Here is a 20239-nt window from a genome sequence, read left to right on the forward strand (position 1 = left end):
TTGTACAGAGAAGAGGAAGTGGAATCACTGATGTGCTGCATTCACCTGGTGTCAGTTACTACAGGCTACAGATACTCTTCTTCTTTTACATACAGGATCTCATGGGCAGAGCTGGGAACCTGAGACACAGAGACAGACAGGGAGAAATAAAGAAAAGACTGTTGGTCAAAAGTTGGTAGTATTTCCCGACTTTAATTCTATACTGATACCTTAGACACACAATACTGGATTCATGCTGCTAGGGGTCTCTCTGTCAATACAAAACAGAAGACATAAGTGGCATGGGATCATGGGAGTTGCTACGTGACTGGCAGAAATGTTCACAGGTGAGGTAATGTATTAAAATTGATCACATTATGTTTCCTTCCTCGCTCTCTGACTCTCTCCTGGAAGTTAAAGTGAAACTCACTGTGACCTTGAGTTAGCTTGTGGATTTCTCTGAGTTTGAACATTGTGGGAAACATTTGGGATAACGCAAGTACACAACTAAATATATAACTAAGGTCTAGTTGGTTTTAGATATTTGATGCAGAAATCTTCCATATCATCTCTGTAAGTAAATGAAAATTCTTGTGTCTAATTGGCTGGGAGGTGTTTATTAAAACTACATTTCAGGACACATCATATCTCATACTGTCTACTACTGTATTAAATACTACTGTTTCAAATCAGTGTGTCAGGTATTCAATTTTAAACTGTTGACCATAGAACCCAGTGCTTAAGCATGCACACGTTATGCTGGTACTGACCGGCACGCAGTACCGACGCTTTTACATTTTACTCTTACACTTATTGTGACTTCTTCTTGCGTACCGGCACTTCTCAGCACTTCTCACAAGCTGCAAGTAATTCTTTTCCGCCCTGTCTATATCACGGCAGGCAGACACACGAGGCAGAAACGCCACGAAGCACACCTAATGCTTCCTTTTGGCGCCCGTGTAAATCAACTGGCCCGTTCAGACAGAGCACGCTGTAACCCAACGCAGTGCTCTATCTCTGGCTCACAATCTGCAGCAATAGTTTCAGCATCTGTTCTATTTACCCTGAAAACACTGATGAGCTATTAGAAACAGTATCACTGCTATTTGTGATTGTGTTTTTACATATTTATTCCTGAGATGAGCAGACACACACACAGACATACAGACAGAGAAACCCTCCACACAGATCATCCCACAAGTGTATAGTGTGTTTGCTATTCATTCATTCTCTGATCAGTTTTATTAATTTTGTTGCCACCAGGTGAGAAATGTTCAACACTGCAGGATCATTTTTATTTGTTCTGGCTGTTGTTTTCTTTGTGTGTATGTTTCAGGGTTTAACATTGTTGTGTTACACTGAGCTTCAATAAATATTAAAGGCCATGGGGTGCTGTAAAACAAACAGTTTAATGCTAAAGTTGGATTAATATTGATTATTTCACTGGTTTGAAGTGGGTGGGGCTCGGTTAGAAAAAGCTGATATCACATACTTATGTACCCCAAACAGGATTTGGCAATATTGCATAAACAGAATCAAAATGTGATGACAGTTATGTGGTGTTGCCAGTCTCATTAAAGAGAAATAATTAACATTCAAAATCAAGTTTTCAGGGGCTTTAAATAGTCACATGTGAGTAGAATTTTGTTTGAGCGTGTAAAGTAAAAAAAAAACCTTTAATGTCTCTTTAAAAACACTTGTTCTTGATTGACTTAGGAAGTTTGAACATCTGCAGTTTCTTGGCAACTGAGCCAACTCAATTTCCTGATGAGCTTCAAATGATATGTGATTGATCTCAGCAACAGCCAATTTATGGCTCAAATGTTCAAAACAGAAACATTGAAACAGACACAGATTTTCTTTAAATTTTTCCTTTTCATGGCACAAATCCGATCTCCTACTTCTGCACTTCTGCTGCTGTTGCCTTTGTTGCCCACAGGTGGTGCAGGTTGGACTGAAACATTAGGTCCAGAACTGCAGGTCTGAAACTGCTGACACTGTGGCTCTGTCACTGGATGATGTTGTTTGGGCCTGGTTTCAGCTGCTTTGCATTAATGACAGTGTGTCCTTGTTTTCTTCTCTTGAGACACAGCGTCCAACAGTACCACTTGCTTAATGTACACATTAGGCAACTTTATTTCTATCAGTCGCTCTCAGCTTTCAGTGCACGAATGTCCAAATACTTTTTCTCTCATACAACATGGAAATAAATTGGTTGAAACAACATAGAAATTGATTTCAAAGGGAAATTTTCCAATTCTGATCGATTCCTTACAATCACACTGATATACAGATCTAAAACTGGTACGATTCCAGCAAGAATTTTCTGATACCAAGCTCTACATATCAGGCAGTATATGACAGCTGATACTCGACTGATATCGACATCTCTCAGAGAGACTTTAAGATTAGAAATAAAAAAATACTTCTTTACCTTAAATTAATACAGTTACAGCTGGAGAAGGATATGATATTACATTTTAAAACTAAACTAAAACTGAACCCAAATTTATATTTCACTTATTATCATAAATAATTACAGTATGTGTAAAATGCTGGTATTCTGAATCCTTGTCCTGTAAAATATCAGGGCTAATTATGATGACAACCAATTGTGGAGGTGGGTGAAGCCTTGAGATAATTCATGTTGAATCATATTTAATAGTTATGATAATGAAAGCTGTGTCTTGCTTTTATGTTTAGTGGAGGAGATAGCTCCACCGATCCATCCATGTCCTGCTGCTTATCATGGGCCTCCGTGGCAGCAGCCTAAGCAAAGTGGTCCAGACATCCTTCTCCCCTGCAACATTTTCCAGCACCCTATGATAAGCTCTTCCAGGGAGGCTGAACAGTGTGATATCACGATAATTGGAGCACACCCTCCGGTCCTCCTGTGTAGAAATGGGAACCATCACCACGGTCTGCAATTCCACAGGCATTTTCATTGACCTCTGCGTGAAATTTAAGAGGTGTGTCAGCCAAGACAGCCCAGCAATATCCCGAGGCTTCAGCATCTGAGGGTGAATCTAGTCCATACCTGGTGCTCAAAAGGCCTCTGCCAGGGATATGGGTGAGGATTCCCCCGAGTCTTCAAACTCTGCGTCTGCCACAGAGGATGTGGTGGCTTTCAGGAGTTCCACAAAGTACTTTTTCTATTGCTCAACAATATCCCCAGTCAGGGTCAGTAGTTCCCCTCCCCTGCTGAACACTGCCTGCCTGCCTGAGCCAAGCCCTGCTTTCCCTTCCTGGGTCAACCAACTGTTGCCAACAGAACTTGCTGTAGGCCAACCGAAACCTAACCTCTCATATCCCAAACACAGGTATATGCGACCGCTGAAGCTGCAACCCGTCTGGCCTCCTGGTACCTGTCTGCGGCTTCAGGAGACCCTTGTAACAACCAAGCTGCCCTTCTACTGCTTGATGGCCTCCCTCACATTGGTGTCCACTGGTGGGACCTCAGGTTTTCGCCATGAAAAGCATAGAAAACCTTCTTACCACAACTGGACCAGCCACTCCACAATGGTGGCTTTGAAGACGACCAACTTGGATTCTGTGTGATCAGCCTCCTCTGGGATGCATTAGAAATTCTTCTTGAGGTGGGAGTGGACAGGGGCCTCCACCAGACATTCCCAGTTCACCCATTTCACAACAGGTTTGTGTTTACCAGTTATGCTCAGTAGTGTCCCCCACCACTGATCCACCTCCTTACCAGGTAGTGATTAACATTGTCCAAGATACACGGCTGTGGATCTGATGATACAACCACAAAGTCAACCATTGATCAAAGGTGTTCTGGTACGAAGTGTACTTATGAATCACCGTATGCTTGAATATGGTGTTTGTTCTGGCCAAACCCTGACTAGCAAAGAGGTCCAATAACAAAGCACCATTCAGGTTCAGATCAGGTAGACCATTGTTCCTAATCAATTGCCTGCTTCTCACCTGACAATGCACTACGAGTGGTAGGCCCATGAAGGGTTCTTTTGGGCTGGCCCCACCCAGGATCATGGGTCAAGTCCTGGCCACCAGACACTGGCCAGAAAACTCCCCTGCCAAGTCTGGAACCAGGAAGGAGCCCCTGTGTCAGTCTTCTGGGTGAGTTGCTGCAGCTCCTTCTGGACATATTACTCACTGTGAATTACACATAGTCTGACACCTACCTTGAGCCAAAGTTGGCTTAGGTCACCCTACCAGGAGCCCCAGTAACACAGGGTCACAGGGACACACGAACCCCTCCACAATGATAAGATAATTATTCTCGGAGGAGGAGGAATCTGATCTGAGAGTGTGACTGTCTGTAGGATGTTCATTACTGGGAAAGTGTGCTACACATGTCTGCTATTCAACTGTCCAACAGTGTCATGTGCTGTGAGTAAGGTAGGGACGGATCTGCTTCGGCATAGTCCTGATGAGCAGGTAGTCACGACAGATAAAGACCTTTTTTCCAAATGCGATCCTATTTACCAGTTCTTCACTGCAGAGTAAAATCACACTCACAGCTGTGAAGCGGTGCACTCCACATTGAGGCGAAGGTATAAATAATCAAGTAAACTGCTGGACACACTTGTTTACATATATGTAAATGTACAACATGTAGCACAAGTGTACCTGGTTGACTCCTCCCACCACCAGGAGGCGATCTCTGATGATGATGGAAGAGGTGGAGCATCGGGGGAAGGTCATGGGAGCCAACCTCTCCCACTTCTTTCTCTGAGGATGAAAAGCCTCCACTGTGTCCAGGGCCGAGGGCTCATGACCTGGAGAACAAACACACACCCAAAGATATCAGACATATCAAAGGCTGTGAATATTCCCTCATGTTTTACTTCTGTATACTGATTGGCAAACAGGGTATTTCTCATATTTTACAGGAAATCTAACAACATGAATGCATCAGGTTTGAATTGACATTGCAGCCAAAGTAATGTATCCCTCTCACCAAGTCCTCCAGCTACCACCATCCGGCCACGCAGGAAAGCAGCAGCAAAGTCAGCTCTCTTTGTTTTCATCGCCACTGTCTCCTCCGACTTCAGCCAGACTCCTAAAGAAGACAAGGAAACGCCAGCTGAAGTGAGGAGATGTGTGTGCTTGTGTGTGCACAAGCTTATGAACGAGCTGAAGGTGAAGTCAGAGGCACTGTAGTCACCCTTTGGCTGGACAGGATGCTGCTGAGCTTGTTTTCAGACTGTGACCCGCACAAACAGGTCACACACAAACCAGCTGTGGCCAGGACATGTACAGCACATACACACACATACACCTGGCAAGGACACTGAAAGGTTATAATAAACACAGACTACAAACAGAGACAGAGATGGGACAGGAGTGTTGCAGTTAGGGTCAGACTGCTACTAGGGAGAGAAATTGAGGATACTGTTGTTAGCCTCTGGGCAGATTCTTTTCATGAAAGCTTTGAATCGTTTGCTGGGATTGCTTTCTATGTAGGAAAGCAAAGGGGTAAGGAGTGGGCTCTGGGTCCAACATGGTTATTCTGACCTCTGAAGTTTGACAAAGTCCCCCAACAAAGTCAGCTAGCCACCTGCAAGCTACAGTTAATCTGAAAACCTTCAGGGACACCAGGTTATAGTCAAACTGTGAGTGTGATACTGCACTACATGAAGAACATGGCATTGTTGCAAATCCTGTGTGGGATTTGGATGTATTTCCATAAGAGTAAAAGGTTGTAATTTAGAATTTATACAATGTCCGATCAAAAGGTGTTATGCATTATACAGGAAGTTCAGAGCTTCTGCTAGCTTTACTTCCTCTTTTCCTTCTGGACTTTACCTGGGAAAGTATACATTTCATTTTCTCACTTTTGCTTTTGGATGTTTTTGCCATATATGTGACACTAAATTACTTCAATAGAGGATAACGTGAATGTATGGATATTTTTACTTTGTGTTATTCATTTTCATTTTCATTATGCTGTTAATTAGAAGAGTAGTCTGTGGCAATATCTGGTGTCTTGCAATTAGGTAGTAAGAGACCAGGGAAGTGTGGTCCTTGCTCGCTATACGACAACGCAGATTCAGTACATAAGGATGGTTGCACCCATAACACAGCTACTGCCAAAATGGAAGCCCCGTTGCAGGGAATTGAACCCTGGCGCATGCAGGTGCATCTGTGAGCAAGTGCTTCTTTTAATCCACCACTGAGACATTTATTGGGACCGTTAATACCAAAATATTTGAAAGGACAATAAAGAAGTCAAAAAGTCAATTCACAAGTGTGGAAGTCATTAAAACTTGAATTTAATCTATCCAACACTTACAACTGACAATGAAGACAGTTTTTCTACAACCCTTATGTGGACTGAGAAGAGGTGACATTTCCTCCACACTCAAAGCTGAAGCACTCCAGATGATAAAAAGTGAACTTGAGAGGGGAGGAAATGAAAACATAGCCATCAAAATAATCTTTCTCCTTTCCCCAGCAGAGTCTGCAGAAGTTTTCTTTTTTTACTTTTAGGTTTTGTTGCTGCCAAGACTTGTTTATCTGAAGGAAACCCAGACTGGAGAGAATCGTGACAGAGGAAGAAAGATAACTTCATTAGGGAGTGAGGGAGGGTGAGGATAGAGAGGTATAAAGAAAGATAGCAACAGAACAAGGGAAAAAGAAACAACAAATGCCGTGCTCTTTATCTTTGTGTCTCTGCTATTTCTTTTTCTGGATTTCTCTTTCTCTTATCTTCTCTCATACTTATTTTTCCATTATCTTCCTTCTATCTTCCTTATCTTCCTCTTCCTCATTCTCTCTCTCTGTGTCTTCCTATTCTCTTTTCATTCTCTTCCTCCCTTTTCTTTTGCCTTGCTATTTCTCCCTCTCGTTTTTATTTATCATCAATCTTTTGCTTAAACAAGAGGCAGGAACAACAAGGTGGAGAGAAACAAATAGAGGCAGAGAGAATGAAAGGGAGATAAGTAGCCAGATGGTGAGGCTTCCTGCATGTTGCAGCAGTGTGTAATGAAGAGCTGTGTTTTCCTTTCCAGCCTGGCTAAATTACAGAAGAGAACAGAATAGAGATCACAGCTGGCTGTCCACTCTGTTCTCTCAGAGGAAAATCCTCCTGACAGATATTTCACACTAGAGTGTAATACAAACCTGAGATGTTGAATAGATTCCAGCATTTATGTTGTGGTCAGGCATAAGGCTAATCTGTGTCTGTATCGAAAACTATAATGTACCAAAAGTTGACATTGAATGTTTGCTTTTTTGTTAAAAATTGAATATGTAAGAAGTCATCAGTTATATGTCTAAAAACCATTAGATCTTTGTTATATATCTTGTTAAATTGTGTACTAAAATTGTAAATGTTCAAACCCACAGAAATCCACAAATTACCCAAGGTAACAGTCTGTTTACTGAAGCAATAACTTCAGGTACAGAGTGAGAGAGGAAGTTGGCGAATGAGGCTAATGTAACGTTAATAAAACTTTAAAACATTACTTCGTCCACGAACATTTGTGTCTGAGTCACATCAGATCGATATACGTCATCAGTGGTGGTTGTTTGATGGTGTGTTGACCACCAGGGGAGGACAGTTCAGAGATTACTTTAAACTTTTGGGATCAAAAATGGATTTATCTTTCCACCCGTTTATCAACCTGACTACAGCAGCAATCTCTAGAGGTGACCTCCACTGTTAGGTGTTTAGGTACTGCAGTGATGGCTGCCAACTGTAACTGGAGGGAAAATGTTTTTTGGCTTCATGAATCTAACATTAAAGAGAGGACAGGGATAAGAAGAGTGTCTGGTGAGTGCTGAGATCAGTGCGAGACATTACTCGGATGAGTTTGACTGCAGGATCCTTTGTATTATTCACGTTAATGACGCAAGCGTTTAATATCCCCAAGCAGCCAAATTACTGTACCTTAGTCATAAAGTAGTGAGTGACAGCAGGCAATGAGCGTTTGAATTCAGGTCATCCTCTCACTTCACTCAGCACTCACCAGAGACTCCAGTTATCTTTCTTCTTTCCCCCGATCCTCTCTTTAACTGACATGACCTTTTTGCATTATCATTATTTCATCCATTGGGTCCAATAAAATGTTGAATGTTTCGAATAACTGTAGCATTAAATCATTTTATGCCATTCATGTATGCAGGTAATCTCATGTGTCAGATGGTTTGTTACACTAACCATCTGGAAAGGACTTGCTAGAAACTGTTTGGGAAAGGGCATTTACTTTCAAAAATTAACTTGCCATTTAATTGGATGAACCATCTGTCTATCACCATATATCACAGGTTACAGGTTACAGTTGGGAGAACGCTACCACTAGCGGAGCCCCATAATCACATGGTTATGTGATCCTGCAAATCCAACTGCCTGTCTAAAACTAGTAACTGGATGGATTGCCATGAAATTTGGTGCACAGATTCATGTTCCCTTCAGGCTGAATTATACCAGCTTTGGTGATCCCTAGTATTTTTATCTAGCGCCATCATCAGGTCAGGATTTAAATTTGATTCATACTTTTGTTTATGACCAAATACTTGCATTCTGGTAATTTGAGGGTACTACTGATTGAGACATTAGAATAACTTCCTTTACATTAATGGATTTGTCTGTTAATGTTTGTTAGATGTTAATGCAAAATGGTGGATTTACAAGAAATCTTGCACTTTAATTTTGAAACCACTATTTTATTCTTTCTGATATTTGACTGTACTGGACACGGGAAATATACTGTGATATCATCTAGTTTTTCCATTTATGAACTAATGGAATATAAGATACAACATCCATCACAAAGTCGATGCAGAATGCCTGCTACAACACTTGTAATTCTTTTTTAAACAGTGCTTAAAGTGTTACAGGCTGGATTTTCCTCTTTAAATTACAGTTGTGTCAACACATCACACTACAGACTTACGATCCAATCCTCTGAGACTTTCAACTGCAGACCTTATTCTTAGTTGCTTTGGAGGGATTACACAAGCCTTCGTGCCAAGATTTCCTTTGTAGGATGCAGGGAAAACACCAGCATGCATTATTCTGCTCTGGAGGGAGACGGCAGAGGAGAATAAAAAGATGGAGAGACAGAGAAAATACAGAGAGGAAGGATACAGACAGAGAGAGAGAGAGAGAGAGAGTGACAATAGAATGAGGGGAGATGAGGCGATTCTCTGAAGACTGGGCTTTGTAGTCTGTGTGGGAGTAATTTCGTCCACAGCTCTCCTCTGTAATTGTCCGTCGTGATTAAAACTAGAAAAGGATGTTGATTGGTTCTCGGCCTTTGATGGATTCCTTCTGTCTGTCACGTGTGAAATCTCAGATGCGGCTGACCTTTGGGACAGAATCTCTCCATTATGTTGTGGCTGTTTTAATACGGTAATTACATCTCGACCCAGAGTCATGGCTTTACTGTCATTTCTGCTTCACTCTAACTGCTTTGTAGTCTTTTTGGTAGTTTTGCCATCTCAAGCAGGACATAAATCGAATATAGACAACATGGAATACATTTGTCAGTAGTTGGCCCTTCGGAGGTCTGCATCATGTATGTTTTTTGTTACTGTAGCTTAAGTGCTACATGCGTCACAGACGCTTATGATCAAAGCATTTCTTTGTTTGATAAAGTACAAGAAGTAGAATTCATAGTTTAAGTTGAGCATCTTTAACATTAAAACAAATTAAATAGAAACTTTAAAGGTTCAGTTCACCCAATTCACAAAAGATTTTTCTTTTTTTTTTAAGGCTTTTTCAAATAGTTCCAGATACTAAGGAGCCACAGGATATAAAGTCAGGAACTAAGTGAGGAGCTAGAGGTGCTCTTTGTGAATTCCAGTTTTCACAGCATCTGAAAAACCATGAATATGAGGCAAATTATTCCAACAACAGATGAAAAATCAAATGCAGTGAGATGCAATTTTCACACATGGATACTATTTCTGCCTTAGTGGGCAGGGGGATAATTCCTACGTTCCAGATGAGAGAATACAGAAGTTGATAAACATACAAACACATCTGAGTTGCCTTCAGTTATTAGCATACAGTCAGCAATGAACATTTATGAGCAGCAGGGAGTGATTTGTTTTATTTTTGCCCCAGATTTTGCCTCTCAGGCAACATAGAGTGTGCCCTGTCTTATTGTTAGAGGCTGTTGAGGCTCTATACAGCCTGTGAGGAAGGATGCAGGTATTAGTAGAGGGCATATTTTTCAGTCAAAATAAAAATAATATCATCCATGATTTTATTTACAATACATATTCTCCTAAAAAGACGCTAGAATGATTATCAATCAAGGATAAGGCAGTAATGCACAGGGCCCCATGCAGTAAAGATGGAAATATAACATTATTTATCATATTGTATCAGATCTTCATCAGAGAGTTAAAAGAGAATATAAAGTTAGCACATTAATAATGCTGCAATTTACAGAACATTTCTAATTATTATTATATTACCATTATTATGAATTTTCCTCATAATTCTTAGGAAACACACCAGTCAGTAATAAGTTAATACGTGGTCAAACTGAATCAAAAAGCTAATTAATCTTTATTTTTTTATATTTTTTTAAACTCTTGTTTTCTTGATCCAGACGGTGATATTTGTCTCTCGCTCATGCTTTCTCCTGATGTAATATTCCTCTGAACAGAAAGTCTCGGTTCTTCTGTAGGTTTATCTCAATTAACTGTTTTAAAAACCTACCAGTTTACACCAATGAGACTAGACGAGATGATGAATTATCTCAACTGTAATGACTCAATTTGCTTTGTTGCTGACTTGTCCAGCTTTTTGATAGCTGAATGTTATTTGTAGCTTTGTAAAAGTATGAATGAGCATAGTGATTACTTATTACAGTTGCATCTCTAGTGTTGATGAAACAGGTAAAATAAAGGTGTGCGCTGTAGTGAGTGTGTGGTTGAGTGAGTGAGAGAGAGTGAGTGGCAGAGAGTGAAGAGTTATATGAGCAAAGCAGAGGAAAAACAGTGAATTCACCCGTTTAGCAGTACATTCAAATTTCACAAGTCACATAGTAACAATGGTTACTGCCTCCCTGTTTACCCTAATGTACGGTGTAGATTACAGTGAAAATGCACTGTTCTAGGCACATAGATACAAAATGAAAAAAAATATACATATATTCATACATATAATTTATATTTTTGATGTGAGCGAATTTGACCCAACACAGACATTATTTCAAATTCTTTGTCCAAACCCAGCCAGGCCCAACTCTATTCTTCCCAAACATATTTTCTATCGTCCCCAGGATGACAGGAAGCCATCAATCTCAAGCCCTGTCACAGACGCTTTCTCTGGTTAACCTGCTTTTAGACCTGTCAGAAAGTAAAACTATATGTTTTCAGTTCCATCAAGCATTCCAAGAAATGTCCTCCTAATATTGGTAGTAGTGGCACCCAGCGCTGCAAACCCTGCTTTATGTCCTGGTTCACAGGTATCCATCGCTAAGACTTCACCACAGTATAATGGTGGTAAATGGAATTTTGCTTGTGGTGCTCACAGCATTGAAACCTGCATCGTATTGTGTTGGAGGCAGAAATTTCAGGGACTGTCATCCTAAAAGTATCTGCATGGCTGGACACCAAAAGAGGCAACTGAGGAAATATATTTTTCGGAATCTGGGTGAACTGACCCCCCTTGGTTTTTTCATTCTCTGTGTAAATTTTCTTTCACAACTTCACTCTTTGTGTTTTGCATCGTACTTGTTGCAGCTTGCCTACAATGGCGAAACATCACCTAACAGGCATGTGTCTTAATACTGGCGATATGGAATGGAACAGTAATAGAATATCACTGTGTGACAGCAGATTGCATGAGCGTGTGTGTGTGCAGAGATATTGCTGCAGATGGATAATAAAGCAATCTGTTTCTGAATCTTGTAATTTAAAGCGCTCCTCACCCCCAGCCCTCCCCCCACAGCTCATCTCCCATCTCATCTCCACCAAAATTAGATTGGAGAAACGGGGTACGGCTGCCTCTCCAGTATGTGTGTGCATGAGCACGTGGATAGCCATCAGCACATGCACATGAACACTTGTGTTTTTGTGTGAAGGCGTTTTCTTTCCTTCTTTCTTTCCCTATCTCTCACACACAAGGTAAACTTTCTCTCCATTATCATACATGAACATTATCACTCCCATGTTCTGCTTTACTTGGCTTTCATTCGACCAATCCCGATGTGTGACCGTATATCCAGCTGTCTAAAATGACTTATCGATTTTTGCTCTCCCATTTCTCCTTCCGGTCCCTCCTCAATTTGTTCACCTGTTACTCTGGGGTGTCCTTGCTGGATAGAAGGATAAGTCATTTCATTGTGTTAAGGGATACAGAGTGTGCACAGAATGAAGAGAGGAATGAGCCTGTTTGAAAGGAAAACTGTTTCTCCTCATGGTGAGGTTGATGATAATGGATGCTTTGAATGACATTTAAGTCAAAATTTGATATGGATGTTGTTATGAACATTATTGAATTGTGAATGAATTGTTATTTATGATAGTGAGATGAGAAAATAGATATATATCTTATGTCTGTGCATTAAATATGGAGCTGAAGTCAGGAGGTATTTAGCCTAGCTTAGCATGGAGACTACAAGCAGAGAGAAACATCTTGCCTTGCTCTTACTGCTACTCCACCATTTCAGCATTGCACTCAGCTCTGTAACATTAGCTGCAGTTACACAGACAATATTAATTCAGTCCTATTGAAATCCTTCCTATTAGAGATTCCAACTGAACTGTTTATATGGATGCTGAATAAAGTGATTCGATTAAGATCTGCTGTTACATGGCCAGAAGCGTTTAATCAGAATATAACTTTTTTTGACATGCTTACAGTGGTTCCACCTGAATATAACAAAAGAGGAAGAGGAAGATTTTTTTCCAACTTTATTGAGAAAATTTAACTCATTTATTTAGTCGTCCACTCTACCTGTTAATACAAAATAAGATGGATCCAATATTTCTGGTTTAAGGTAGATTCTGGCTTTGTTCATCTTTTCAAACACTTAAAAACTGTTTCATGCCTTTCGATCATCAAGGTGTCCAACAAACCTTAAATCATTTTTAAGGTTTTGCTACCGTCATTTTTCTGTCCCTCCTGGAAGCAACGTCACCTCATCATATATTTTATATGGAGTGTTTACAAGGTTATTAGGTGCTAATATTTTCCTACTGAATATGATTAGAATTATGTTAAAATGTGGAACTATTCCTTTAAAATCCGATATACAATACAGACTTCACCTTCCCAACAAGGCAACAAAACTGATTGTTTATAGTTTTGGATACTGAGCTGCATATAAAGCCGTATTACGTATACTCCTCTTTCTAACTTTTCACTGAAGCTACATCTTTTCCTAAAATAAGTGAATTATTCAAAGTCAAGATGGCATTCTGTGCATCTGCAGTTTTAACTGGATTCTTTTATACACATTTCTGTGCAATTATTTCTGACATATTTGGAAACTTAGAATTCAAAATGAAGTTCAGAGGGTTTGAATAACCCTTTAACTCATAGCATGTGGTGCGTGTGCATGTGTTCTAAAAGGAGTGGCAGGGTTTAAACTTCTGTCTGTGTCGTAACTCCATTTAAAACCTTTAAGTTTATAATACAAAAAGGAACTACTGATAAATTACCCCCCCAAAAAATTAATGTGATTTGATACCTTGGTTGGAGTCAAAAATGTTGACATTCTTGGTGAATTTGGAGCTCTGGTGTCCTCCTCCCTGCCGCAGCCCTCCAAGTAGACACAACCTCCCAGTTGGATCCCATATCACGCCCCCATACGAACGTTTACACGGCATCATGGGTAGAGTAGTCCAAGTACGTGTCTCTGTGTCATACACCTCAAATGCCTTCACTGGTCGCTTACACTGACGACCGCCTAAAAGGATGCACAAAAGAGTAATAATAACTCTAATTGCGTGTGTGTGTGTGTATATATATCTATATATATATCTATATATATATATATATATATATATATATATATATATATATATATATATATATATATATATATATATATATATATACAGTGAGGAAAATAAGTATTTGAACACCCTGCTATTTTGCTGTTTCTCCCACTTAGAAATCATGGAGGGGTCTGAAATTTTCATCGTAGGTGCATGTCCACTGTGAGAGAGATAAACTAAAAAGAAAAATCCAGAAATCACAATGCATGATTTTTTAACAATTTATTTGTGAGATATAGCTGCAAATAAGTATTTGAACACCTGAGAAAATGAATGTTAATATTTGGTACAGTAGCCTTTGTTTGCTATTACAGAGGTCAAACGTTTCCTGTAGTTTTTCACCAGGTTTGCACACACTGCAGGAGGGATCTTGGCCCACTCCTCCACACAGATCTTCTCTAGATCAGTCAGGTTTCTGGGCTGTCGCTGAGAAACACGGAGTTTGAGCTCCCTCCAAAGATTTTCGATTGGGTTCAGGTCTGGAGACTGGCTGGGCCATGCTAGAACCTTGATATGCTTCTTACGGAGCCACTCCTTGGTTTTCCTGGCTGTGTGCTTCGGGTCGTTGTCGTGTTGGAAGACCCAGCCACGACCCATCTTCAATGCTCTGACTGAGGGAAGGAGGTTGTTCCCCAAAATCTCACAATACACGGCCCCAGTCATCCTCTCTTTAATGCAGTGCACTCGTCCTGTCCCATGTGCAGAAAAACACCCCCAAAGCATGATGCTACCACCCCCATGCTTCACAGTAGGGATGGTGTTCTTCGGATTGTACTCTTCATTCTTCTTCCTCCAAACACGCTTAGTGGAATTATGACCAAAAAGTTCTATTTTGGTCTCATCTGACCACAAAACTTTCTCCCATGACTCCTCTGTATCATCCAAATGGTCATATGCAAACTTAAGACGGGCCTTGACATGTGCTGGTTTAAGCAGGGGAACCTTTCGTGCCATGCATGATTTCAAATCATGACGTCTTAGTGTATTACCTACAGTAACCTTGGAAACGGTGGTCCCAGCTCTTTTCAGGTCATTGACCAACGCCTGTCGTGTAGTTCCGGGCTGATTCCTCACCTTTCTTAGAATCATTGAGACCCCACGAGGTGATATCTTGCATGGGGCTCCACTCCGATTGAGATTGACCGTCATGTTTAGCTTCTTCCATTTTCTAATGATTGCTCCAACAGTGGACCTTTTTTCACCAAGCTGCTTGGCAATTGCTCCGTAGCCCTTTCCAGCCTTGTGGAGGTGTACAATTTTGTCTCTGGTGTCTTTGGACAGCTCTTTGGTCTTCGCCATGTTACAAGTTAAAGTCTTACTGATTGTATGGGGTGGACAGGTGTCTTTATGCAGCTAATGACCTCAAACAGGTGCATCTGATTCAGGATGATACATGGAGTGCAGGTGGACTTCTAATGGGCGGACTAACAGGTCTTTCAGGGTCAGAATTCTAGATGATACACAGGTGTTCAAATACTTATTTGCAGCTATATCTCACAAATAAATTGTTAAAAAATCATGCATTGTGATTTCTGGATTTTTCTTTTTAGTTTATCTCTCTCACAGTGGACATGCACCTACGATGAAAATTTCAGACCCCTCCATGATTTCTAAGTGGGAGAAATAGCAAAATAGCAGGGTGTTCAAATACTTATTTTCCTCACTGTATATATATGTATATATGTATGTATATATTAGAGTTATTATTACACTATATATATATATGTATATGAAATTGTGAGAAAAAATGTGTGTTGCTTAACACAAAAGGTGAAAGTGCTGAAGTCTAAAAACACCCACACTGTCTGTTTGTACCTGCAACATAGAGTTTGTTGGCAAGCAGATGTGTGTTGGCATCGTAGCGAGGGGTCGGCATGGGAGGAAGTAGCGCCCACACGTCCTTTCGAAGGTCATACTGCTGAAGGATGTTACGAGGGAGCAGGTCAGCACCCATTCCCCCCACAGCCAGAGCCCGGCCATCTGCAGACGCACACACACACACACACACACACACACACACACACACACACACACACACACACACACACACAAAGCCATAGCTTTCATGTATTTATAATGTACGGTATGTACAGTAGGTCCAAAGTCTGAGACCACTTGTCAAGATACTTCTGTTTTGCATCTGTTTTGAATGTAATACTATTATTTTCATTGCGAATGATAATATCAGCAGTTTGAATGGGAAGTTTAATCTTGTCCACCTTTGCTTAAATGACAGCTTTTTCGTCTCCTTGCATACACCCCTCTGTTGCTGCCATAAATCTCTCTAAAACAGGACTTTGTTCCAGTCATCTATTGTGAAATTCTGGTGTTTCTTAGCCCACATCAAGAGTTTGGACTTGTTCCACCTCGTGAGAAGGGGTTTAGAAACTGCTACTCATCCTATGAGACCATCACATGACAGCCTTCTGTTGACAGGACTTTTGTTGATAAGAGTCCTTTATTTAGTAAATTTTCTATCTGTGAGGAAGTTGCTTTTCTATCTCTAGGGGAACTAAGGTTGATGTATTGATTTTCTGATGGTGTGTTCACTCTGGGTCTGCCTGATTGTGCTTTGGACACAACTGATCTGTAAGGTGTTTTAGAGTCCCGCTCACTGCCCCCTTAGAAACCTTGAGTCTAGCCATGATTTGATGCTAAGAAAGTCCCTCTTTGCTTAGAATAACAACAAAAGACCAACAATAATCACTTACTTTCCGAATCCTTAAACTTTCTGATTTTTTCCAGGTTTACATGACAATATAAGAGATTTTCTATGCCGTCTCAGACTTTGGATCCTGCTGTAATGGTGTGATACTTCAATTTTCATCAAATGCATGAATATCTGTACATCACAACCTTCCCAAAACATTTGTGAATTTGTGAATCATGAACAACATGCTCAATAATAATCAGCTTTTGAAGGACTGATCCCAGCCGACAGAAACACCTCATTGGCACTTCATTTTATGAAGTGCTAAAAATCTGCAAAGCCAGAGAGTTGGATGAGAAGTTTGTGATGAGGCAGGAGACTGTGACAGACATGGGGAGGACAGGGAGTACAGCAGCTGAATAAAAAGAGAGTCCACGTCTGGCACTTTGGCATGACACCTCCAGCATAAGAATGGAAGTGGGTGAGAGTGTTACTGTTGACACAAGGAAAAAAATACAGCCTTAGCTGTAAGAGAAAGAGAGCTGCTTTTATTGTGTTTTCTTTAATTCATTTCTCAAGTTTTTGTATATAAAGCCATTTACTTCCAATTCTAACCTCATAAATAACAAAAGGTGTAAGTTTCACAAACACTTTATATTCATTTCAGGGAATAGAAAAGCTCATTACCTGAGGCTCATTATCTAATATCTGGAAAATAATGATTCTGCAAATGTCAATAGAAATGGCATCATTTAGTCAATTCTGTGATGGACTGTCCATTTATAATAGCATATTTGTTTTGATTGGCCCTATCGATCATTTTGCCAGACTATTTGTCTTTTGTTCTGCTGCATGGGATGAGTTTGAGGATGAAACAGCAGGATTGAAGATTGGTCAGAGAGATGGAGAGGGCAGCACCATGAAGCCTACACGTAGCCAATAAGTCTGTGTGCATACTGCATCTATCTATGTTCCAGCAGACACTGACGGATGCACTGCTGGACTGAACACAAACTCGTTCATCCAAGGCTGAAGAGACGCTCTCTAAAAAGGCTGTGTATTCATGTCTACTGCTGAACTCCCCCAAAAGTGTGTGGATAGATCTGAGTGCCAGAACCCCAAAATTGCTCCACTGACATCAAAAGGAAAAACGTACCTTAGATTTGATGGTTAAAATGAATTGTGTGTGTTGAACTGCTATTTGAGGTGTTGTTCATACAGTGTGTTCAAAGTAATCTGAACTTCCCTGCAGAGTGCTGTTACACCAATCACCTTAGCTACACTTTACACACAGATACTGATTGATGAAAGTATATTTGATATCTAAATATATGTTTGAATGAAGACAGCATTTCATCATAATATCATTATTATTATCATTATTATTATTATTATTGTTGGTGGTTTCCTTTGTTCTTTACCTTTTACTTCTTATGTGTTTGTCCTGTCCTTTGATGATATTTTGAAGCACAGCATCACCAGATTATGTGATTTTGGAAATGATGTGTACTTGTTATATGTATAGTCTGTACCTTTCACAGTGATGGAGACACCCATCAAGGCCTCCCGCAGAGTGCTCCTCTTTCTCCACCTCCCTTCCTCTGTGTTGTACATCTCCACCACCTTCAGGGGGCTCTGGTCCTCCCCCACTCCTCCCACTACCAGGATTTGCTTTCCCAGCACTGCCACAGCTGCACCAGCGCGAGGGGTGGGCATGGGGGCCAAGCTTATCCAGCGGTCTCCCTGCGAACAGGGACAAGCCGCTACATTCAGGCAAAGCAGTTGCAGACAATGCACGAATGATGCAGAACAGCTCAGCTGTCCAAATATCTGCTGATGTTTCATGTTTCAAATAAGTAAGTCTTTGTTAAAGGGATAGTTCCAGTCTTTTCATGCTGGGTTGTATGAGGTACTTATCCTTAGTCAGTGTATTACCTGCAGTAGATGACCATCAGCTCTCACTTTGTGTGGAGAAGCAGCACGTAGCACCGACGGGGAAGCAGAGCATTGTACTGCTAAACGCTACCAATGCAAGACATATTTTAGCCACCTAAAAGAAGGCACACCTAAAAAATATACATCTGGTACGTTAAGTGTACGCTATATCTTGAACATTTTGGTTGCTTTACGTTGCCATCAGACAGCCCTTTCCTTTGGCACTACATTCCCTCAACCGTACAGCTTCCGTATTCCTACGCACAAGCGCAGCTGTGCCTGCCGTACCTCAAGTACCTCATACAACCCCACATCAAAAGACCCAAACTATCACTGTACAAACAATGTGTTACAGTTATATTACCAAGTACGGGACATCTCTATCTCATATGTGACAAACTTCAATAAATCGGTGGCGCACAGGACAGATCATAACTTTTCAAAGATCAATATGTCAGGGAACATTTCAGCTTCTGTTGCAGCCACCAAAGTTCTCTGTGTTTTGGACAAACTTTTCTTGGGTTTCACTTTTACTTTTCATATTTGGTTCACCTCCTCAGTGCAGGGATTCATTTCTCATATACAGTCAGTTTATTTCAAAATTTAAATCAACTGATTTGTGACAATATCTTCAGGGGGATTTAAATAAATCATGATACATTTACACTGTGGGAACGGCAGCTTCTGTGCAGATAGTACTTAGCTGTTGATTTGCCAAGAAATTATGAGCTTAATATGTCAGCTTTATCTCCCTCCTCAGTTTATTCAGTGCACGTGGGAGATGTAACATTTCACACGTACACATTTGAGCATATGTGTGATTGTGTGTATCACTATGAAAAAATAGAAATTGTTGCTTAATCTTTTTTTTGTGGTTTTACATGTACTGTCATGTACTGCTGTTCTTTACCGGGGAAAAAAAAAATGAAACATCAGATAGTTTTGTACCTCGGGGGAGTAGAGTTCCACGGTCGGGCAGGGCCTCCCTGCGGCGTCACATCCCCCTAGCATGTACATCTGCCCCCCCACCTCAGACAGAGTGTGGTAGACGCGTCCGCTGGGCAGTCGTGCTAGGCTCTGCCAGTGAAATTCGTGGGCTGAAGGTACCGCCATGTCTCACAGAGAGAGAGAGAGATGAGGCAGGATGAGGACCAGAGTCAAGGAAGATTTTATGGAGGATTGATCAGGAGGAGCTGAGATGAGCTGAAGATGGAGGTGTAGGGGAGCGGGAGACTGGAGTTAAGGCCCCGGGGTGAGTGGGAGGTCCGTTATTGGTGAGGTGAAGCAGAGTTGAGCGGTGGGAGTGTTGGATTAGTTAAAGGCCAGGCTGAACTCTCCTTTCCTGGGGATGCTCTGCCGCCTCACGCAGGGCCTACAGAAGATATGAAATGAAAATGGGTTGAGCAGCGCAACATACAGCAGAGCAGCATCAATACATTCTTCATCGAAGAGCAGTGTGGCAATTATCTGCTTGAGTTACAAGAGTGGACTTTTACAGTAGCCTACAAGATGTTTACACAGTAAAGCAAAGATTAGGATGCTTTAGAGTACATTAGTCAGAGGAAACACCAATACCAGCAGTACTTTGTACAAAGTAACAAAGAACAATTTCTCAAGTACTTAAGAACAGGTCTGAGGTAAGGGTACTTGAGTATTTCTGTTTAATGCTACTTTAGACTTCTGCTTAACTACATTTCACAGGAAAATAGTTCTGAGAATGATGCTGCA

General features: G+C 40.9%; 1 protein-coding gene across 1 annotated transcript; it reads right to left on the reverse strand.

Moving 5' to 3' along the window:
- Nucleotides 1-65: 65 nt before the first annotated feature.
- On the reverse strand, nt 66-19624 carry klhdc8a (kelch domain containing 8A). The gene is made up of 7 exons (XM_073468718.1): nt 19460-19624; nt 18109-18319; nt 15742-15906; nt 13617-13835; nt 4919-5020; nt 4588-4736; nt 66-119 (listed from the first exon to the last, which is right to left on the reverse strand). The coding sequence occupies exons 1-7, from the start codon at nt 19622-19624 to the stop codon at nt 66-68; spliced, it is 1065 nt and encodes a 354-aa protein (XP_073324819.1).
- Between the last annotated feature and the right edge of the window lie 615 nt (nt 19625-20239).

The sequence above is a fragment of the Pagrus major genome, chromosome 6 (genome assembly GCF_040436345.1).
Source record: "Pagrus major chromosome 6, Pma_NU_1.0".
Taxonomy (NCBI): Eukaryota; Metazoa; Chordata; class Actinopteri; order Spariformes; family Sparidae; genus Pagrus; species Pagrus major.